Here is a 24,505-nt window from a genome sequence, read left to right as displayed (position 1 = left end):
TCTCAGCTGCTACTGATGAAAAAACATGTGAGAAGTACCTTGAAACAGCATCATATTTTAGTCCATAGCCTGTGGGCCATATATGGGCCACCAGAAGCTCCTTGAGCAGTCATTATTGATGCAATACATACATTACATCTCAGTCATTGCTACATCACATGGTCAGGACAATTCATCCCTCCATGTTCCGAGAGTCATCCTCCATTTTCATGCAGATTTTGGCCTTCTCACCTGTCCACCAGGCAGTTATTTGGTGGAGCATTCTTCTTGCAAATTTGGTGGATGCGTATGACTTTACCTGCACAATCTGTTTGAAAATAGAATTGGGTTCATACTAGTCAAAAGCAATAGTCACTTGGGAGGGATGCGGGGGGTGCTGGTCACACCAGGTGACACTACAGGTGGGGGTGCCACTCAGTAGGCCCCCCGCACCATCCCTGCCACATTCCACTGACAGCAAGGATCCAGGCTGAGCATGCGCGCACGCCTGGCACCTCCTTGCCACCGCCTGTTTCTCAGAAGAGGTGGAGGTGAGAAGGACTACTGGAAGGCATGTGTGCTTCTCTGGGCTTCTTGCTGCCTCCCCTTTCTCCTCTGAGGAGAAGGAACGTGGGGGCAAGGGACTACTGGAGGTGTGCACGCTTCTCTGGGTCCTTGCTGCCACCCCTTTCTCCTCTGAGGAGAAGGACGCGGTGGCAAGGACTACTGGGAGGTTGACTTGTCTAGGGTCCTTGCTGTCACTCCTTTCTCCTCTTAGGAGAAGGACGCGGTGGCAAGGACTACTGGGAGGTGTGCATGCTTCTCTGGGCTCCTTGCTGCCACCCCTTTCTCCTCTGAGGAGAAGGAGGCAGTGGCAAAGACCACTGGGAGGTGTGCATGCTTCTCTAGGGTCCTTGCTGCTATTCCTTTCTTTCTGAGGAGAAGGGGGCAGCGGCAAAGACAGGGGCTGTGTCAGGGAGAGGTGCAGGCGCATGCTCGGGCTGACCGATCCTGTGCCCACGCCTTTCTCCTCTGAAGCCCCACCCACCACACCAGGTGACACTAGCGGCAGGGATGCCACTGGCCAATAGGGTGCAAGAGCAAAGTCATTCCTGTTGTCCTGTGCCCTGACACTAGAAGAGCGAGATTGAGTTTCAAAGATCCTTCTCATCCCAGCTATGCTATTGTAGGTCATTTCATATTGGAAAGTGTGATGCCATCTCCATCCCAGTATCCTTACCCAAAATTGTTGGGACAGGAATGGGTTATTCAGGATGTGCATGCATTTGTGTGCATGTGCAAACTTGGTTGCCTGCCAAATGTCAAATTGCAAAGATTGCCTGTGTTCTCCTGACAGATTGGAAGCATACAAAAAGATGGAAAATAACAACCAACCTGTAGATGAAAACTTAATTCAGATAATTAATAACAATTACTGTTATGAAAGATAAACTTTGCATTCACCTGTGAGAAAAAGGGGCATAGTAACTATCCTGAATAGCCACGTTAAAGCTTAATTTTTAGATTGGGGCCCACATGAAGCCTGTGGGTCTCACTCTCCCCACCCCTTCCTTCAGATTAGCAGTACAAATTAATCTGAGGCTTGAAAATTACAAAATTGAGAAATTAAAGCAATGCAATGGAACCACATGGCTTTCAGTGGGAGAGCAAGTTCTTACAAATTTGTGACTGAAAGATAAATTAAAACCAGCATTAAACTAGCATCTTTCAGTGATAAACCAGAGAGCTCAGTGGCTTGGATATTGATGTCTGGACAGGTTTGGCTTTGGACCAAGGTTGCTGTTAGTCAGTGTTAATGGAGCTGCATCTTACATGAAAATCTGTGATAATGTGCATTCTTTCAATTAGTTTACAAAACCATATTAATAAATCTTATCTTTCAGGTTGGTACAGAGGGTACACTTTAAGGAAAAAATCAAAAAAAGTAAGTATTTTGTTTCCCTTGTAACAATTTCATTGTAACGTTTTTCTTAGGTATTTCATAGCAGTTGTTCAAGAGATTCCATTCCCTTTTGAAACTTGTATGTAATTGAAAGATAAATTAGAAACTTTTGTGAAAAAAGTGGCTAACGTTGTTGTTAATAGTGGTTTCATGGTTTTTTGCTTTTTTGTTTTTGGTTAATGCAGTGCATTAACTCAGAAAATTAATCTACTTCTTGAAAAGCAATAAAAGCACACTGGTACTTCACATTTTTTAAATTCCAGAAATAACTGTTGATTTTGTGTGTGTCCATCTGTTGAGTGTTTATAGAAGTAGATTGAGAGAAGAATAAATCAAAACTTGTAGTAACTTAGGATTGTTATTTTATTAATATTTTTTGTATTAAAATAGCCTGTAAAGAATGTTGCATAAGTATTAAAGTGTTGGTCATCGAAATGGGAGAAAATGTTTATTTATTTATTTATTTGGATTTATATCCTGCCCTTCTCTAAAGATGGGATTCAAGGCGGCTTACAATAACTTTAAAAAAACAATGCTAAAACATTAGTTCACAACAGATAAAAATTAAATAATATTATTAAACTGATATAAGAACAGTTAAATACACCTAAAACATAATTTGTAGTCAAAGATTAAAAAATATAGCACACCACACCACACACACTACTGCTCCCTAATTAAAATTCAATGGCCAGCCTGAATAAAAACATTTTACCTCGATTTCCCCATTGATAGATATATTCCACTGTTACTCCACTCCTTATATAATAATAACAATTTTAAGCCTCTACAGTGTACCAATCCTGTTTATTTTACAAAACCTAAAATTGATTCTTCTACTTTGGGCAGGGGTGGGGCTATGCACTGTGAATGGCAGGAAAAACTGTACTCGGAAAGTAAACATGAGTATAATTAGAAATGTTATAGCAGTATTAAAACATGATTGTAAAGAATATACAAATGACAAATAATGCAAATATATAAAAAGAACACTGTGGCAAATTATAACACATACACAAAGGAAGGGGGAGAAACAAAACTCACAATGTATAACATAGAACAGAGGGGGGAAAACTTAACCAGAAAACTTGGAGAAAAACAAATCATTAAACTTGATGATGGCAAAGACACAATAAAAAAATAATCCATGATCTGTAGAATGTTTGATCATAATCTACAGTGGTTCAGTCTGTGAGGCAGTCTTCAATTCCAAAGATATATTAGCTCCAGTTCAAAGTAGTTGCAGCCCAGAAATATATAAGAACTGGCCTGAATCCACAAAAATATATGGCCACTCCCAGGACTTTTGAAAAGTTCTTTGGATTTGTCCTAGCCTGATTACCTTTATAGTTCGACCACACTAGTTTAAGAAAATTAAGCATATTATTGGCTTAAAAGTGGTATTATTTGGACATCTTAATGAATATTCCTTATTTCTGCATATATGAGCCTCATTCTCATGGGGTTCCCACTCCTTTTACTGTATAATCAAGGGAGACAAACTGGAAGTTGAACACCCCAAACTGTAACCCATTTTCGGTGTGGTTAAGTTAAACAAGCCAGATTCATAAGATCATTGAAGTTTGCTTGTTTCAGCCTAACATAATGAAGACTAAACACAGTTTGGAGTTCAGATAGAGCGATAAATTGTGGTTAACTTCTGGTCTCCTCTCTGCAGCCACAAGGAAGGGGAAACAAATAGTGTAGAAGGCCAAGGTTTCTGACATAACAATAAATCATTGGCCTAAATCCAGCTGCTAGTCTAACTAAAGCAGACCAAGGATTTACATAAGAGCTTTATTACTCAACAGTTGATGCAGTGGATCTGACTTAATTAGGACTAGCAGATACATTTACTCTTTGGTCTGAACTGTTCAGTTCTAATTAAAATAGTAGCAAATTCTTCCAAAGTTCTTCTCATGGCTGTGCAGAAAAGGCTTATACTTGTGTTCTCATTCTTGTAATGAGAACTTATCTTTTTATAGTTACATCTGCAGACATTTTTCGGCATTATTGAAGCATTGAATCTAGGTATCTGGATCAAACAGGCATTTAAAGATATTTCATTATTTATTTATATTGTTATTTGTTAGATGAATACAATGTTAAGCCGTATTAACAGAAAATGAATCTTAATTATGATATCTTATCTTATCTTGTGAAATCTTAAACTTTATCAAATGTGGAGCAAAAACAGCAACAATAAATTATTTTTTTCATCTTAAAGGGCATATTTCCAGCTTCCTATATACAGCTGAAAGAAGCAATTGTTGAAGGAAAAGGGTAAGTTTTTTTCTTCTTAAAAGTTAATAATGAAAATATCTGCATGAATTTTTTTGCACTTATTAAAATAAATGTATGACTTTGCAGAAAATGAAATTTCTTTTTTCTTTCCAAGACTATGGCAGGACAAGGGAATATGAAAAGATAAGATAAATAGACAATTAAGACTTCTATTTTGTGCAGGACTTAGATAAATCTTTAAGTTGTTTTTGGTTTTCTCCTCTGTTGTGCTTCACAGGCAAGACACATTATCTGTCAATCAGTTTTACCTAAGGAGGAAAGCCAGTCCCACCTGCCCAATTCTGTCCTGCCTCTGCTTAACTCAGGACAGGTCTTTAACACTCCGTCTGATTCTTTCATTTTTGCTGGCTTTGCAGTTAATTTTTCTGTAGAGATTCTTGCCTGAACAGTTCCATCCTAATGGGTAGGTCTGTTTTGGTGTCCCTGGCTGCTGACTGATGTGATCGTGTTTTCCTGATTGTTTATCACCTTAATGGCGATAGTTTAGTTGAGAGAAATAGCCAATGTTCACAGCTCTGACCTTTCCTCTCATGAGGAGGAGTTGACAGAGAGTGTGGAGGACACAAAATCACATGCTAAGGATTCAGACCAGCTGGATTTCTCTGTGGGTCCTGAGGCAGGTACTGGTGTGGCTGTGGAAGCTGTTGAGGAGAGTGTGGCAGCTTTGACCAGGAGTACAGTATTAGACCTTCCCTCTTCCATTGGTGATTAATGGGCAGAAACTCCCCCATGAGTTGTGTACCTGGATTTCACTGATTGCAAAGCCGATGGTGATGGAGTTGGGTTCAAGGAGGGTGTGTGTGGCAGTGGTCTGCTCACCCTGTCTGCCAACAGGGCAGGAAGGATGTCTGGAGTTTCACAGCTTTGTGATCAACAAGGAAAAGAGCCGTTTGAAGCCGGTTCAACATTTACAGTATCTGGGAACCATTGTAGATATGTCTCTAGGGTCTTTCTGCCAGAACACAGGAGGATGAAAGTCCAATTTCTTCATCATACTCTTCATTAGTATCTTAGGTCAGTGTGCATCACAGCTAATGGTTTTACCCAAGCTGTTGAGCTGATGGTGGGTTGTTTAGACTCAGTTCCAGGGCCTGATTTTTCTGAGGGAACTTCAAAGGTGTCTTCTCTTCTATCAGGACAAGATTGCTCAGTCGTTTTAGCTAGGTTTGATGTCTCACCTCTCTCCAACAATGAGATTTTCTCTGCATTGGTGGCTGACAGGTGTTGATGGAAGGGATGCCCATTTGGGACCTGAGGAGAATAGTGGTTGTGACTGATGCCAGTTTGCTGGATTGGGGAGCACACTGCAATGGACAGACGGCACTGGGTCTGTGGTCTCCTGGCATGAAGATATACAGTGTCAGCTGGCTGGAGGCGATGTAGATGCTCCTTGCTCTGCAGTCAGACCTTCAGGGCAGGCGTTTGTTGATTTGGATGGACAGCATGATCACCAAAGCCCATATGAACAAACAAGGAGAAACACAGTTGTGTGCTCTGATTCATGAGGCATCTCATTTGATGCGATGGGGGGCATTTATGAGAGTATTTGTTGGAATATTATATTTATAGAAGAATATTGATGGTACAAGAAAGTGTATTTGAGAGAACAAAGTGGGGAAGACAGAGTAACTGGATGTGGAGCAAGAAAAAGCTTTTAGGAAAAGGTTGATGAGATTTTAGACAGTAAGTCTGATGTGTTGTAAAGCAGGGGTGAAAATCATGCCACCTTGCAGATGTTGCTATAGTGTAACTTTCAGCTAACTAGTTAGGGCTGCTGGGAGTTGCAGTTTTCCAGCATTTGAAGGCAATACATTTAATTCTCAGTGGAATTCTGAGTGTTCAAAGTGGATATTTGTGGTTCAAATCAAACCTCTGCACATTTGGGTCAAGAGAAACAGGTGACATGTACTCCTGTGTGTGAAGAACTGCTCCCCACTGCACATAGAGGAACTTTATAGCCACTTTGGGGCAACACTCAGATCACAGTTACTTAAAGCCCTCACAAGCAAGAATACATATCACCTGATTTTCTTGACCCAAATGTCCAGACGTTTGACTTGAACCACCAAATGCTATAATATGTAGAGGAACTAGAGCCAGTATGGCGTAGTGATTTGAGTGTAGACTATGACTATAGAGATCAGGGTTCACTTTCCTGCGTGGCCATGAAATCCACTGGGTGAGATTGAGCAAGTCACATGTTCTCAGCCTCAGAGGAAGGCAATGACAAACTCTTGCTGAACAATATCTTGCCAAGAAAATCCCATGATAGGTTTATCTTAGGGTTGACATAAGCTGGAAACAACTTAAGTGCATACAACAAACAGCATAGAGAAATTGTTTGCTCCCCACTAGCACATATAGGTGAAGAGTACTATATTTTCTTAAGGGAATAATTCAGACTTCAGGGAAAGGAACACAAGTTGTTTTCCTTGCATTTTATAATTACCCTTCCATTAAAAATGCATATTATCTTTGCCTGTTTCAGATTTTCAAAGTCACCACATTTAACTCTTTGGTCTTTTAATCTGTTTTACCCCAACAGAACAAAGATGGATAGAGTATCTGCTACCCTCCCACTGAGATATATTATGAAGTACATTTTCTAAATCATAAATCCTTCATTCAACCTTATTTTGCCAGGTCTTTATTTTTCTGTATTGAAGGGGAGCTCTATTTCCATTTCAGATGGTGTTTTATATTTTTTGTTGTCCTTGGATCTCAACTTGCAGAGTGTTGGGGTTATTTACAAACAAAATGTGATAGCAAAAATTCAGGGGTCAGTTCTTCTGGCTGCATCTTGAAAATTAGAAAGATGATACTTGAAAAGAAGTAAACACCAAATGTAAATGTACTATTCCTTTGTGACTGGTTTATTTTTATGCCCTTTAAACATATGTAAATTATGAAAGTGCTGATAATTTGATTACTGTATAAGGCCACCTTCCTGACTGATTGCAAAACTCTTTTACTTAAAGCTGTACTTCTGACATAACTATGTAGTATTTTTGTTGTACAATCCTTGGACAGTGAATTATGTGAAAGTAATAATTTAGAAGCATGAGGACTAAGGACTTGCAAAATAGTTTTTTTTCTTTGTCTTCAAGCTAGCAATGCTTGAGGTTGTACAGTGTCCCTTATAGTTCCATCTGAAACTTGGGCTGTATCTGCACTTCAAAAATAATCCAGGTTGACACCACTTTAACTGCCATGGTTCAGTGCTATGGAATTCTTAAATCTGTAGCTTTGTGAGGTATTTAGCCTTTTCTGTCAGAGAGGTCTGGTTCCGCAACAAATTATACATTCTCAGAATTCCATAGGATTGAGACATGGAAGTTAAAGCGATGTCAACTTGGATTACTTCTGCAATGTAGATGCAGCCTTAGTTTGCTTTCTGTTTAAGAATATGAAATAATTAATGTAACTTGAATATATCCATTTTTAATCTTTGCAAATGTATTTTGTGCAAAGTATGATTTAGAATTGATAATTCAAAAAGTATAGTAGGAGTTGTCTTGAATAGAATAATTAAATGTTATTATCTTCAGATGATTCATGCAGAGATAATATAATAAAAAGTCTTGTCTGTTTTATTTTTATGTCATTTTTTGGCTATATCAATTACTTACATGTCCCAAATTCTTAGGCAACATGAAACTGTTATACCTAGTGAACTCCCACTCATTCAGGAGGTTACAACTACACTACGGGAATGGTCCACAATATGGCGACAGCTTTATATTGTAAGTACAACAGGCTTTCTAAAAGTGTTGCATTTGAATTACAACATTCCCCTTGGTCCTTGACATTTTGTATGGTTTAGCTCATAAATTGGTCAATCTAAAGATAAAAGTTGAGGAAACGTCAGTTGTTGTAGGGATGTGCTTCAGTGATAGACAAATGCTTTGCATATTAAACTGCCAGGTTCAATTCTGGACATTTTGTGTGCGTGCTTGTGAAAAAGGCAATTTGGGCAACAAGACTATGAAGGATCTTCAAGCTAGATTCATCTACTCCTGTAAGAACCAAAAGGTCCTAGGCTAATTTGTAAATTTGATTTTCTTTCTTATCCCGATATCCATAATAACAGGGAATTAAAGTTTTCATCTTTGTTGTTCTCTGTGAAAAATGGCTTGATTTTTATTATACAGTACCATACCTTCAAAAAGACCCTGATCCATCAGACTTCATGTGTAGAGTTCCTTCAATCTTTCTCCTGCAATTTTCACTTCTTGATCTTTGTGTCCAGTGTATGTGATTTGATCAGATATTTTCTCCCATTTTCACTTGAGGTGGATGGACTGAATCTAGGGATGATCACTTTCTCTCTCCTTTTTTCTGTCTGTTTGGCACTGTCAGAGTTCACATTGTTGATTTATTTAGCATATCCATGCAGTTGGCTGAGCTTGCTTGCATGAATGTAACATCCTACTGTCTGGATCAGGTCCAGGGCCCAAAACACACTGCAGAAATAATACAGTTTGATATCACTTTAACTGCCTTGGCTCGGTGCTAGGGAATTCTGGATTTCACTCTTGTGAGACATTTAGGCTTCTCTGCCACAGAGCTCTGGTGCCACAGTCAACTACAGTTCCCAGGATTCCCTAGCACTGAGCCAGGGCGGTTAAAATGAACTCAAACTGAACTATTTCTGTGGTGTGTTTTGACTTAAAATACTCATCTCTTTCTGATTCTGGTTTCATGGGAGGCTCTTAGGGGCTGGGCAAGTCTAGAGAGAAGCTGGGGCTGGGGGACAATTCCTGCACTTGGCACCTACTTTCTGAAAGTCTTGTAGTGCAGGGGAAACTGTCCTTTCTCTAGCAGAAAAAAAGGCTGTGTGTGTGTATGTGTGTAGAAATTAAGCAATTTTTTTGAATTACATTTGTAGGGTAGCAATTATCTATTTCAAAAATAAGAGTAAAACTTAAGAAAAGAACAAAACCAGTCATCATACCAAAATTTGATCTAAACAATATTTCAACAGAATTTATTGTCAATATAAGGAACAGATTTGAACTACTGAGCACAATAGTCCAGGAACCTTCGAGGTGACATTGCAATGGGATTCAAGCAACCACTTTATACCACACGGAAATTTCACCTGTTTTGCTGACTGGCGTTTTATTCACCGAGCCCGATTGAATGTTGTGCCTCTCAATGGCCCTGTTAAAACTGGCAACCACAATAAATGATGCGTTGTTGTGGCCATTCAAACGAGACACTTCTATATGTGCTCTGTAACTGTCCTCCACACTCAACAGCCTGGAAACATCGGCATGATGCTGTGATGAATTGACTGACCAAAGCTGTCCCAGCTTCAGTGTGCCCCATCTCTCTAAATCGAACTGTGCCTGGGACAGATAGTCAGCTGAGACCTGACATAGTAATCACAGATGACGATCACAAGAAGATTACTATTGTAGATGTCATCATCCCATTTGAAAACAGGAAGCCAGCCATGAGGGAGACCAGAGAACATAACATCAAAAGTACACCCCTCTGGCTGATGTTCTGAGACAAAAGGGGTATGAGGTCTCTGTCCATGCATTGCTTGTTGGAGCCCTGGGTACCTGGGATCCAGCAAATGAACCTGTGCTGAGAGTTTGTGGAGTGGAAAAGCACTATGCAAAACTCATGCACAAGCTAATGGTGTCAGATACCATTAGATGGTCCAGAGACATTTACATTGAGCACATCTCGGGACATTGTCAGTATGAGGAACCAACTGCAATTTTGGTAGAGAAGGAACTGTGATCTTTTATTCTTCTTTTTCTCCCCCCCCCCCCTCTTCTTTTCTCTCTCCCCATTCTCATTTCCTTTCTTACATTTCTTTTTCTCTTTTTCTTTCCTTTTATGGTATGCAACTGTTTGGCTATATTAGTGATTTCCATCAGTGATTTAAAAGTAAAGGATATATATTTTGGTCTCTATCTATTTAAAATATGTTTTAATAATTTAACACATCCTACTTTGTATCTAATTTCTTTATTATGATATTACTATATATTTGTATGTGTAATTGCATTCTTTGGACTTGATATGTATTACTTACTGTTTTATGTTAAATTGTATTTCTAAATATGGTAAGAAGCCAGGGACATAATAAAAGAAGAATGCAGATAGACACTTACAGTAGTCAAAAAGGAGAAGAAACCATGGATGTCAGATAAAATGCTACAAGTAGTAAAAGAAATAAGAGAAGCAAAACAAAAGGGAGACAGGAAAAATCTCAGAACCATGAATGCTACAGTTCAACGAATGGTACTTATAGATAAAGACAAATACTACAACGATCAATGCAGAGAGATAGAGGACAACAACAAAAAGGGAGGAACGAGAGACTTATTCCACAAGATCTGGGAATCAAAGGGAAATTCAAACCAAGGTCCGGGACACTCTGTGACAATAAGAATAACATAATTCAAGATCAGGAAGGAATAAAAAGATGATGGATGCTCAAAGAAGAGCTATATAAAAGGGATAACATAATGAATGACATATGGATCAAAGAGTCATATGAAGATGAACCCTAAATTCTAAAAACAGAGGTAGAAGCTACAATTAGAGAAATAGGAAAAAATAAATCACCAGATCATATTCCAGTCGAATTGCTTCAGTCCACACTAACAGAATCATCACCAGTGCTAACCAACATATGTCAACAGATATGGAAAACAAAACGATGGCCAACAGATTGGAAATGATCAATATACATTCCCATCCACACACACACACACACACAAAAGGAGATACAAAAGACTGCAGCAGCTATCGGAAAATAGCTCTAATCTTTCATGCAAACAAAATCATGCTCAAAATTCAGCAACATATACTCCAACCATACATGGAGAGAGAAATCCCAGAGGTGCAAGCAAGATTCAGGAAAGAAAGAGGCACTAGGGACCACATTGCAAACATAAGTTGGCTAATGGAATGCACCACGGAATTCCAAAAGAAAATCAGCATGTGCTTTATAGACTATAGCAAGGCCTTTGATTGCATAGGTCACAAAAGACTATGAAGCACCCTTAAAGACATGGAAGTGCCAACATATCTGATAGTCCTAATGAGGAATCTTTATACTCAGAACAGCAGGCCACTGCCAGGACAGAACACAGAGAAACAGAATGGTTCCCAATTGGCAAAGGGGTTATATAAAGCTGCATCCTCTCACCCTATCTGTTCAACCAGTAGGCAGAACATATTATACGAAAAGCAGGATTGGACACAGAAGAAGGAGGAGTGAAAACACAAGGAAGGAATATCAACAATCTCACAGCCGAAACCATACTACTAGCTGAAAGCATCACAGACTTGGAACAAATACTAAAGAAGATCAAGGAGGAAAGTGCAAAGGCAGGTTTATTGTTGAACATAAAGAAAACAGAAATAACGACCACCGAAAATGTACACAGATTCAACCTAGACAATGAGGAAATAGAAATAGTAAAAGAATTTTCATATTTGTGATCAAATGTTGATCAGAGTGGGGACTGCAGTCAAGAAATCAAAGGAATACTAAGGGCTGCTATGAGAGAACTAGAAAATATCCTAAAATGTAAATACATACAACTGAGCACGAAAGTTAGAATTGTCCAAGCCATTGTATTCCTTATTGCCATGTATGGATGTGAGAACTGGATAGTTAAGAAAGTGGATAGGAAGAGAATTAATTCATTCGAGATGTGGTGCTGGAGAAGAGTGCTGAGGTTACCATGGACATCCACGAAGTCAAACAAATGGGTCCTAGAGCAGATCAAACCTGAAATTTCTCTGGAAGCCGAGATGATTAGACTGAGGCTGTCATACTTTGGCCACATCATGAGGAGGCATGAGTCACTGGAAAAAACAATAATGCTATGAAAGTTGGAGGGAAGCAGAAAGAGAGGAAATCCACATGGTAGATGGATGGACTCTACTAAGGAGGTCATGGGTATGAATTTGCAGGACCTGAGCAGAACAGTGGAGCATAAGGAGTCATGGAGATGTTTCATCTACAGGGTCGCCATGGGTAGAGATCAACTTGAGGGTGGATAACAACAACAAAGAGTAGCACACATACACATTCATTCCAGATCAGTTGTTCACAGATTTGTTCCTCCAGGTATTTTGTACCTCAGCTCTCAGAATTCCTGATGGTTGGCAAAGGTGGCTGGGGCTTCTGGGAACTGAAGTCCAAAAGAACCTTGAAGATAAGAGTTTTGGAATCACTGTTCTAGATTATAAAAAAAGTTTATTAACTAAAAAGTGAATCAATTTTAAATAAAAAGGAGAAAATCAAATGCTGATAGTACTGTAATGTAAGCCTTTCTTTTATAATTTCTTTCCAGTGTCTCTTCAGATTCAATTCAAAATACCTTATTGTGGGTTCTTGCTCGTAGCCTTCTTTAGTAAATCCAAACAAGGGATGTAGGATCAAATACATCAGTTATAACAAGAGTAGCCCATTGAAATGAATGGAACATGTTAGTGACAACTAATTTAATTCCCAATTATTTCAGCAGTCTGCTTAACATTGGATTTATCTCATTGCTATTCTTGTTGTTGCTATTCTTGTTGTTGTTGTTGTTGTTGTTGTTGTTGTTGTTAACCAATTTTTTGATTCTTGGATTCCATTTAGGCCAATCAGTTTTTTCAAATTCATTTGCTGTGTTTTATAAGGAGCATAGAACAATATTTTATCCTCTCAATAGTGTAGAAATTGGGCTGGTTTGTGGAAGTGATGATACAGTGAAGCTCAAAGCTGAGTGCTATTTGTGAGTCTGTCTCCAACATTCTAGCTTCTTTTACAATATGGGCAGTCTAATATACTCTCCTGAAAGCTATGATCAGAAGAGAACTAATGTCTTGTTTTCCTATCTTACAGCAAGATAACAGAGAAATGTTCCATAATGTAAGGCACATGATATATGATCTTATTGAATGGAGATCACAAATACTTTCTGGAACCCTACCCCAGGATGAGCTCAAGGAAATGAAAAAGAAAGTCACTGCCAAGATTGATTATGGAAACAGGTTTGTTATGGCTACTGTAAAATGTTTCACTCTCCTCTCCTCTCTTCCCTTATCTTCTTTCTGCCTTTCTTTTTTGCACGTAAGATTCAAAGCTGGCACTTAAAATACAGTAATATGCTATAGCAGTGATGGCAAACCTTTTAGAGACTGAGTGCCCAAACTGCAACCCAACACCCACTTATTTATTGCAAAGTACTGTGTCCCTCTGGCTTTCTAATAACGGACTTTGGTGAACTCTGTGTTGGGGTGACAGCGCACATGCCCACAGAGAGGGCTCTGATTGCTGCCTCTGGCATGCATGCCATAGGTGCGCCACCATTGTGCTATAGTGTGGAGAGATGCTATTCTGTATACCATCCAGCTGTCCATTCAGTTTAGGCTTCTGGGATTCTCCATGCCTGCTGACACTAGGTTATTTCCACCCCAGCATGCTGGGAGCATGTGCTGTTTTTGTTGATCTGTTTTATTTTTTTCTGTCCTTCCCCACTGTCTTCATGGGCCAAATACAACAGCCTCTCCCCATTCCCTTTGTGGGAGCCTGAATGGCATATAGCCAAAGCCCAGTTCTGTGCAGCCAGATGATGGCCAGCCAATTCACCATCAGAACCAGGTTTTATCCCTCTTACTGGGGGTATTTTTTTTTAAAAAGTCCTTGTTTGCTCTGGATCTTCTGGGAACAGTCAGAGCCCACATTTTCAAGCCATGGGCATTCTGCTAAACCACTCAGCACATTTACTGCTGCTCCCAGTAGCTTGCTATGAGTTCAGAATGAGGCGCCTAGCCATGTGACTTGCTAGGTGCCTCGTTTTGATCTCGGAATGAAGTGTCCTGCAGCATCAGTCACACTGGGTAGCTCAGTGGGATGCACGTGTGCAGCCACCCAGCTTTACAATGGAGGGCTTTGCAATGGAGGAATGTTAGGACAGCTCTGGTACCAGGATAATCTTGGCTGTCCTACTGTGGTGCAGACTGGGCCTGAGTCAACCTTGGGTTTACCATGAACACTTTAATAGCTTCCTTATGTTTCTTGGTAGGTTTAGTTTGGCTACTTGGCTGCCACAGTTTAGCACCTGAGCTTCTTATTAGTGTATATGATACAGTGTGTGCACAATAGTACATACAGTATTATTAATTCAGCATCATGTTTTTTTCTGCCTCTTTAAGAAGTTAGGATTTTGAAGCCAAAAACAAATATTTCTCTTGGCTGTAATACAAGCCATCTTCCTCCCATGTTTTATGGTTGAAATGACAATTTCATTGAAGCAAATTTAATGCTAGTGTAGTGCTCAGTCTTTCCTCTTCTCCATTGTTTCAGGATACCTGGTTGTACTGTTTTTAGTATCACATGTTTGTTCTTTTAATACTGATCTGTTGCTTTATTCTGTTTTTAAAAAATCTCAAACCACAATTTTTTTTTAAGCAATGCTGGTGATAGTTTTGCGACATCACAGATCCTAGCCAATTAGCACTTTCTATAACCAGTTCCTGCTGCAAATAATGAAGAGCTGACATGTTCAGAACTTAAAAGACAACATCAGTGTTAGGACAGAATAGGTTTAACTTCACATGTACAGATTAGGATGAGCCTCTGGCTTCCATGTGTTCCCCTTAAGACCACCACCTCTTTTGCAGCTGGGAGGAAAAATTCTGAAGCTTTTCTTCTACCTTTAGTTGTCCACAGTTTGCTGTGCCACTGAAACCTAAGATTGTGGGTAACACAGTGTTGCTTAGTTTCAGCCCATAAATGTTAAAAAAAAAAAAACACTTTGCATTTGGCAGGTGTAAAACAATGTATAATTTATACTAATCACAGTTGAAATATTATGGCAAATCAAAGTTTTAAAAAAGCTGAAGTATCCAAAACTCTTGCATCTTGTTGTTCAGGAAGAGAACAGTGAATGCACTTATAACTGTGGCCTTGTATACATAGGTGTTTTATTCCAAATTTCCCCTGAGGTTGCTGCTTCTTGCTTATGCAATGCAAGGCCAAAACCTCAAGTTGTTCTGAGGTCAGAATGAGATGCACAGGGTTGATAGTATGATTGAGCACTTTGTTCTGACCTCAGCAGCGGTGCTGGGCAGTGAATGGGAACACATGGGAAGGAAGTCATTTAAAATCTATAAAGTCTTTCTTAAATTTCCATGCTTGAGTGGTGACTCTAGTGACTATAAACATAGTAAAATATATTGCAAAATATGTCCAGAAAGGAAGAAGTTTAATATTTATAATATAATCAATTTGGCTGACCAGGATCAACAGTTCTCTAAGCAATTTCTCCCCCCCCCCCCTTTTTTTTTTTTTTTGGCATATCATAAATGGGACTGTTAAAGAAATTTTGATGTCCATATTTAATTTTGGCCATATCATTACAGTGATGGCTAATGTTTTGGGGGCCATGCACCCAAAATAAAAACTTTTATGGCACAGGGTAGCACCCAGTGCCGGGGGCAGGACTTCTGCCCACTGGGGGTGGGACTTCTGCCCTTTGATGGCAGGCCTTCTGGGGCAGGGCATCTCCCCTGCCTTTTCCCTGGCCTCCAGCTGACTCTGAGAGACAGCTAAAAGCCGGGGAAGGTCTGGGAGGGGGGACGATGGGTGCATGCTGGTTTCTCCTGCTCTTCTCCCAACCCCCAGCTGAGACACAACTGGAAGCTGGGAAAGGTCGCTCAGGGGGAGGAGGAATAGGCACGTGTCCCTCTGGAGGCAGCTGGGGGCCAAGAAAGCAGAGGAGCAACATGCTTACGCTGATCACTTTTCCTCCCCCTGCCCTTTTCATGTCCCCCATCTCTCTCCGAAAGACAGCTGAAGGCTGGAAAACGTCTGGGAGGAGGAGCAATGGGCGCACACCCCAGAAACCTTTTCCCAGCTTCCCGTTCTCTCAGAGAGGCAGCTGGAAGCCAGGAGAAGCAAGGGAGGAGGAGCCAGAGACATGCGCCTGTGGCTCCTTCTCCCCAGCGCCATTTTCTTACTACCAGCTGTTTCCAAAAGATAGCTGAAGGTTGGGAAATGGCAAGGAGGAGGAGCAACGGGCACGGGCACTTCTATTCCTCCTCCTCCCTGACCCGTATCAGGTGAAATGGCGCTGCGTGCCACCTGTGGCATGCGTGCCATAGGTTTGCCATCATGGGCATATGGATAGATGAAGTTGTGCATTTTGAATTCATTTTGCAACTACAAACAGAGTAAGATTTGCAGAATTATTTATACTTCGTTTTGGGCCACTAAACCAAATTCATTTTTTAATTATCTAATTTAAAAGCTTTGTATTATAGAAGTGAGTTTTAAGCTGTATTCTAGGGAATCCCTTGGTTCATCAGAAATTGTTGGTAAGCCTCAAAAAATAAGATTATTGGTAAGGTGGACAAGCTTTCCTCAGTTTGCCTCTTGCTATAGATCAGTGGTCCCAAAACCTTTTTGAGCTACTGCCCCCTTTCCTTTTGGGCTACAACCCTTGTGCCTCCCAGTGCATATTTTTTGATATTAGGTCTGCTGTGCTCCATGTAGTCATGATGGTCACATGACTATAGAATCGTCCCTGATAATACTGGCTCTCTTTTTCCTAGAGAGGAGGAACTCTCCATCCTTCATCAGGGTAGAGGAAAGCGCAGCCGGTGTGTATGTAGAGGGTTTACAGAGGCCACGTGCTCTGGACTGGAGACTGATGTGGGCTGGAAAGAGTGAGGTTTTAACTACAGGAGCCACTTTAAGACAAAGGACTCTTTCCAAGAATCAAGCACAGATACTCAATACCCAGAGACATGTCTTCCCCACACAGCTTGAAGTGTCCACTCTTCCACAAAAAATGGTTTTTTCCGCTACCTTTTCTCACAGCCTGTCTGATGAAAGAAAGCAGGAGAAGCAATGAACTCCAACCTGCCATATACAAGCCAGCAAAGTTCACAAAGGCCCTGTCCAGATGGGCCCTTTGCGGTCCACGACGTGCTAGGGTTGCCTAGGGGAGGCCTAGGGCAACCATAGCATGTCATACACGCGCCGCAGTTGCCCAGCACCATACATATGGCACACGCAATGATTACGTCGCAGCTGCGCAACCTCTAAGCGGCACTGTGCAGCTGTGATGTAACTGCGCCGTCTTTGGCACTTTGCAGCACTGCAAACAGGAGCCACTTTTGGGAGCTCCTTCTTTGCTGCGCAGTTGTGCCGCACAATTTGTATGCAGCAGAGAGAGGTGCCGAGGAGGTGCCTTTTTTGGCGGTCTGTACCCCGCCAAAGCTTAGCAGGGCCCCAAATTTGAGAGCTCCTTTTTGCCACCACTTCTCCCCTGCCACCATGGGCTCTAACTTTTGCTCCAGTCTGTCTCAAAATGATGTTACTCTGAGTCACAGAAGCAATGCCCTGTGTCCCAGCCTTGCACAAGTTTCCCAATTGCCTACTGGCAAAAGATGCCAGTGAGCTCACATGGGCAGGTAAAGAGTGGGAGACACCATCATACAAAATGATCAGCAAGGCTGTGTGGTGGCTTTCTGGGGACCATGAAAATAAGTTTAATGTAATTCTCATACCCACCATGGTCCTACAGACTGCTGGTTCACCTTATCTTTCCTGCATATCAATACTTTAACTGAAGACCACCCTGCCACCCCCTTTCCCCCTCACTGCCCCCTGCTGCCCCCTTTCTACCTCACTGCCCCCCTGGATCCTTCCACTGCCCCCAGGGTGTACCGCCCACTTTGGGAATAATTGCTATAGTTCTTCCTCAACAATACAGAAGTGACCTACACGAACAGAGTGTTTTAGAACACATTTTATGCTTCAGTTTTCTGGCAGATGATTCAGGGTTCCTTTGATATAAGCTGATGGAGAAAGCCTTCCCCTCAAGGCAGGTTTGGACACAATTATAATGTGGAATTCTGAATGTTCGATATGTTTTGGAATTATTTCATTCATGGGTGGAGTGAAAGCTCTGCTGGAAATGTTTTTCTCCCTAGGTCTTTTATTAGGGTTTTTGGCACGATTGTCTCCTGGAAAATCAGCTGGATATACTATATAATAATAATAATTTCTGCCTCTCCATCTTCATTAACAGCAGCGATTATGAAAAACCTCACTAAAATCATTATGTTATGGAACAGTCATAGTCAAAGATGTGGATTGTTCTACACATACAATTCAGCAGATGTTGTCAATATTATTTGCTGGTAATTTTATTTTGCCATCTGGATAAGGAACTGACTATTCAACCTCCAAATGCAAAATGCTCAGACATTATAGAACATCCTGTACTGTATCTTTATTCATTGTTGTTTTGATGGACTGCTGAAATGATTGCAGTGTTCTCTTTAGAGCTGGGAAGAAAACTGAATTTAGATCTCTGAGTAAAATGTGGACCATAAAAGAATGCAATTTGTATTTCAGTGAAATTGTGTAATGTATTTTACTCTTAATGAAACAAAAATGAATTTTTCAGAACAGACATTAAAAATTCTACATGCAAACATTCATTTAACATGCATTCAGTAAATACCTGGTGGATTTCTTAAAACAACTTTGTTTTGTCTCCCCTTCATTTTCTGAAATATTGGTAAAGATAGCTCTTTAGTTTTATTTTCTGAAAGAAAAGTAAAATATTTATGGAATTATTATTAAAATTAGTATTATTAAAAGTGGTATTAAAATGAATAGTGCTGACGTTATGCAAGGGATCCTAGAAATTACTATATGGAAGTTTCATGTATATGGGGCTATATGATAAAATCAGTTACCTTACCTGGTAATTTCATGAAGAATTTAATAAGGAATGATGGATAAAACTGTTTTAGAAGATGAGAAGTTATTACATTTTAAATTATTTTTGTTTTTGTTTAGTTTCCTTTGTCGTAAGCAAAGCAAATATGCAGCTGTTTGGAAACAGCTAATTATCTGCATAGTTAAAGTTTTTTTCCATTTGATTTCCTGGAACCACCTCCAATAGAGTCTGCTTTCTCTGCCCCCTTTCAGGTATTTGGGGGGTTTAGCTCTTTTCTTTTGGCCTGGAGGATTGTCATCATATAGCAGTATCTCATGGAAGAAATACTGCAATCTAATTCTCGAATGACTGTCAGCACACGGCCTCTGGCTGCTCTGTCCCTGATTGCTCTCGGACCACGGTGCCCACATGGGCTGTTTCCAAAGTGGGTGACCACTGCAGTCTCAAGCAGACTGCCAGCAGGAGCAGATTTGATCTGCTCCTAAAAGCTCTGGCTCTTGCCCCATAAGAGGAGCCTCCGCAAAGCTTCCAGCTGCTTTGGGGGTGTGCATCATCTAAATGTCATGCCCCCCAAAGCGGCCAGAAGCCACTTTATTTGGCTCATGCATTTGAGGCCTATGCTTTCTCATTCTCTAGGAAGCTTCTAGAAGGCAAAATACAGAATTTCTGCATATATAATGCAGATTATTGTCATTGGTCAATTCTTTTCTTGTCCTGTCAGTAGACCAGATTTATCTGTCTCTCTTTGTTGACCATCAGTTTGGCTTTACCCATGTTTGGTTTGACATGGAAAAATGGTTAGACTTCACCCTCTCTTAGCGCGAACAGCTGCATTCTGCTCTAGATTTAAATTGGGGCACTCTTGGAGTTCTAACCCTTACCACATCTCCTTTCCCTTTTTCTTCTACCATCTTTTCAATTTAATTTACTTTTTGTAGTGATGTCTCTGTTTCTCATAGTGCTTGTAACTAAAAACAAAACAAAAGTAAAAATATTGATAATAGAAAAAAAAAATTGGGACATCCCAGGATGCCTTCATAGATTGGATCTATCAAACTATACTGCTCTAAGGCTGGTGTGTAGAATGTGCCATAAAATACATACATATGAATGTTTCTCTTGGTTCAGATAATTAGGAAAAAGCTTTTAGCAATTCAGTATCACCTCCTTCCCACCCCATTCCTAAAACTGTATTATAACAAACAAACAAACAAACAAACAGCTTCATTTATATACCGCTTCATAATGAACTAACAGTGTCTAAGTGGTTTACAACTGTAAGCTAATTGCCTTCAACAATCTGGGTACTTATTTTAGTGACCTTGGAAGGATGCAAGCCTGAGTCAAGCTTGAGCCCTTTCATTTTATTGAACTCACAACCTTATGGTTTTGAGTGAGTGGCTGCAGTACAGACATTTAACCACCGCGCCACAAGGATGCATAGTTTGAAGGTGTTGAATTGGATGCAGGGGCTTTGCTTGAAGAGTTTCTTGCACTGTTCAGATATTGCATTGGTAATGTTGTGTGCTGTGTATCTCTTTTCATACAGAATTCTTGATTTGGATCTAGTGGTAAGGGATGAGGATGGAAATATATTAGATCCAGAGCAAACCAGCACCATCAGCCTTTTCAGAGCACATGAAATAGCTTCCAAGCAAGTGGAGGAACGACTGCTGGAAGAAAAAGTGAGATACAGAAGTGTACTTTCCTAAATGTATATTATGAAATGTGTAAATGGCAGTAAGAATTAGATATAGCACTCAACTTATAAAAATATTTTCCAAATCACATTTTTCAAAGGACATTGTGGTGCATTCATGAAAGTTGGCTGGTGAAAGTGTCTGTCTTCCACTCCATCTTCCTTACCATAGCCAGTTCAGTCCCTAAAATGCTACATTTATGGCCAGAAGATCATGCTGGGATGAGCTATAGAATGTGTATACTGGTGGAGGAATGTCTCCCCATATCAAGAGTTATCTCCTTTGAGAAAAGTCCTCCCATCCACAAAAATTTGGCCCTAGATATAATCCATTTTGGAAAAATGTGTTCTTGCAAGTACATCAAAGCTGCAAATAACCTTTCCTTTTACACCCCCTTTTCCCATTGTACCAGGCACCTCTTCTTGTGTAGGAGACAAAAGGGTAAATGTGGAGAGGTGTCAGGTTAGTGTGCTACAGAATGGCAATCCAATGTACAATGTACAAATATTTGTAATATTTGATTTATGTAAATGTTTGCATCACTGGATTTAACATGTTTTTTTAAGCAGTTAACAGAAAATTCAGTACGGGTTTCTTAATCCTCCTTACACCTTTGGTTTTTAGTCTCAGAAACAGAATCTTGACATTAGCAGACAAGCCAAGTTTGCTGCTACACCTTCATTTGCCTTATTTGTAAACCTGAAAAATGTTGTTTGCAAAATTGGAGAAGATGCTGAAGTCTTGATGTCTTTGTATGATCCTTTGGAATCCAAGTTTATCAGGTCAGTGCTGCATGGCATATTTGGTTTGCTTTATTAATGTTTAAATATCTATTTTGTCTAATCCCAAGGGCACAGGCCTGGTGGTATGGCTATATAAATGTTTACATTTAAAAACAGTCTTGCAAGTAGAGAGGAAAGGAAGAAATAATTGTTTGCTTGCCATTTCTAAAATATTGCATGTCAAAAATGTGGTACTAAAAGGTTTGGGGTGCCTATGGTAGAAATTTATCACCGTGTTTGTTTCACTGTCATAGTTACTTCATGCAGGAGATAAAATCTATTTAAACAAAGCTCTCTATGCTTTCTTAGCAAGAGATTGGATTTTCACCCTTTTCTTTCCTGAAAATGGGAGTTGTACTGACCAATGTTATAGACCTGCTTTGAGGATGGAAAGGATGAAACTGCACATTGAAAGTAAACAAGATCAGTATTACCATATATGTTTGACTAGAAGTCAAGAAATTTATGCCCAGAAATTGACTCTAAAATCGACCCTAAAATCCTGGGTTCACATATCTGTGGGTCATTATGGTAATACTGCTTAGAAAGGTCCTGAAAGAACCACCGCCCCAATGCCCCAGTCTTCTGCTTTATGCTTCAAGCTTCCCAGGTAGGAATGTGTGTGTGTGAAAGAGGTGATTCCCTTCCCAATTTGATTTTAAAGCCTTCTCTCCCCATCAGACAAACACCTGATTTAACTCCAGTTCTTTCCCTCCCCAATTTGATTTTAAAGCCTTCTCTCCCCACCAAACAAACATTTAATTCCACTTTCCTCTTTTCCAATCCGATGTTAACAACCTTCTCTCCCAATCAAGCACCTGATTTAACTCAATTTCTTTCCCTTCCCAATCTGATTTTCAAATCTTTCCTCCAGCACCAGGGAAGTGCTGTTAGATGGTAGGGAGAGGTCTGGAGAAGGAAAAGGAGGGGAAAAAGTGGTGTTTTCTCCTTTACAGCCTTTGTTATAGCCCCCTAAGTTTTACCCTCAATTTATCCACGTCATATCAAAATCCATGATTTTGACCCTGAAACCTTCCCTCAATTTATACATGAGGTTGACTTGCACATAAGTACATACGGTAAATAATATTAAAATAGTTCATTATGAATATGATTAAAATGAGCATAATGTTTTAACTGAGATCCAGTGTGGCATAGTGGTTTGAGTGTTGGGCTGAGACTCTGGAGCCCAGGCTTCAATTCCCAGTTAATCCATGAAACCCACTAGGCAGCCTAGGGTAAGTCATATGCTTTTGGCTTCAATGGAAAGCAATGGCAAACCTCCTCTGAACAAATCTTGCAAAGAAAATCCCACGATAGGTTCACCTTAGAGTTGCCATAAGTTGGAAAGGTATTGGAGGCACACAACAACAACAACGTTTTAATTGTAAAACTCTTGATGTTACCAGCACTGTGAGCTGATATGTATAATCTAGATATTAAATTAGAGAAGCTTCTGTGGAATTATTTTGGCTTTATACATAACATATTCCTAAGCCTTTGTGGTAATATATTGGGGGCAAACCAATCAGGATCCTCCTTACTTGCCTACAGAACAGATTTATTCTACAGCACAACAATGGAAGTAAAAATTATTTAATGTACTTGTTTAGACATAGGTTTTGGTATGATTTAATATGATACTTTAGTTGTTGCCTGCAAGTCTGAAACCGTGACATAGCTGATAAAATATTTTGATTTTAATTTTATTTCCATAGTGAGAATTATTTGGTGAGGTGGTCAAGTTCAGGACTGCCAAAAGACATAGATAGATTACATAATCTTCGAGCAGTCTTCACAGTAAGTGTTCCTTTTTAAATTTGAAGTTTTGAGCTGTCCTGTTGCTGCAATATTCTCCAAAGCATGCCTTGTTTACAGTAAGGAAAACCAATAGGGAGCCTTTGAGGAAAGACCCATAACTCAGCTATAGAGCACATGCTTCTGTTGGTTGTCAGTGTTTCATTTGGATTATTTTCACTTGTTCTTGTTACACTTTGTTTCAACTTTATAAATCTATTAAGTATTCTCTTTTAGGACCCTCACATTGTCCTTATGTACTGTGGTCTTTCCAACCTTATTTCTGTATTAGCCCTCAGGCTATCCATCCCCGAAACTCCCTCACAATGAGCTCTGTCTTAGAGCTAAGTCCTTTCCTTCTGAACTTTAGCTCTCACAGTCCCTAACTTCTGGACTCTCACAAAACCCGACCCTCACTGTCTGAAACCAAAACCCTATCTGACTCTGTCAGCAATGGAATTCTTTTTCTCTACATGTCAAAATTCTATTGGCTATCAGATGACCCTTGATTGGCAGTAAATTTTAATTTTCATTTTATTTCCATAATCGCCAGCTGACCCTGATTGGCTGTTGCTAGCTTGGCATGATCCGGTCTGCTCTCCACAAGTTTGGCCTCTGCCAGTAAGCAGATGGGTTTTAGTTTAAAAAAAATATTTTTTTAATTTTTATCCCACTTTTTGCCAGGCAATCAAAGCGGCGTACAACAAGCTAAAATATATCCATATATACACAGTACCCCCTTCAAACAAAATTAAACAGTATAAGACTAAAACTAATATTTTAAAATCTAACAATAACCATGGGCAGAGTTCGATAAATGAGGAAGTCTTTTTCGTGGCCGAATATTTTATTCTGGGAAGGCTTGCCGGAAGAGATCTGTGTCCTTGTAAGCTTCATAGCTAAACATTAACAATTGCCCAGGGGCGGAAAAAAGATGAATTTCTCTTCTAATAGCTTTGCTAGATACTTTGCTTTGGTTTGGTAGTTCAAAGTTGAGAATGGAATGGAGGAAGAAGGTTTCTTGTTACAAACTTGCTTGTTCCACCTCAGGTTTTGAGGAGGAAGATGGGTCATGCTTGAACACTTCACTTTTCCTTGTTACCAGTTTTTTTTAAATTAATTGTATTGTTTATTATAGTTATTGTTATTAATTCTGGGTCTACAGTGGATAGGTGGGTGGGGTTTGGGGAGATTTTATTTTATTGTATTTATATTTTAATGTTGTAAGCTGCCTCGATCTCATTGGAAAGGAGGGGT

The 24,505-nt window shown here is 39.9% G+C and overlaps 1 protein-coding gene across 4 annotated transcripts in view; it reads left to right on the top strand.

Annotated features, from left to right (window-relative positions):
- Nucleotides 1-24,505, top strand: part of DOCK1 (dedicator of cytokinesis 1) — a 511,572-nt gene that overhangs the window by 98,282 nt on the left and 388,785 nt on the right. For all 4 annotated transcript variants that reach the window (XM_042460991.1, XM_042460990.1, XM_042460988.1 and 1 more), the window contains exons 3-9: nt 1,884-1,924; nt 4,170-4,225; nt 7,893-7,989; nt 13,113-13,261; nt 20,519-20,654; nt 21,294-21,451; nt 23,170-23,251. In XM_042460991.1, coding sequence (XP_042316925.1) covers nt 1,884-1,924; nt 4,170-4,225; nt 7,893-7,989; nt 13,113-13,261; nt 20,519-20,654; nt 21,294-21,451; nt 23,170-23,251 — 719 coding nt within the window. The remainder of the gene's footprint in view (nt 1-1,883; nt 1,925-4,169; nt 4,226-7,892; nt 7,990-13,112; nt 13,262-20,518; nt 20,655-21,293; nt 21,452-23,169; nt 23,252-24,505) is intronic.

This window comes from Sceloporus undulatus, chromosome 3 (genome assembly GCF_019175285.1).
Source record: "Sceloporus undulatus isolate JIND9_A2432 ecotype Alabama chromosome 3, SceUnd_v1.1, whole genome shotgun sequence".
NCBI classification, from domain to species: domain Eukaryota; kingdom Metazoa; phylum Chordata; class Lepidosauria; order Squamata; family Phrynosomatidae; genus Sceloporus; species Sceloporus undulatus.
This window is presented reverse-complemented; position numbering and strand designations above follow the sequence as displayed.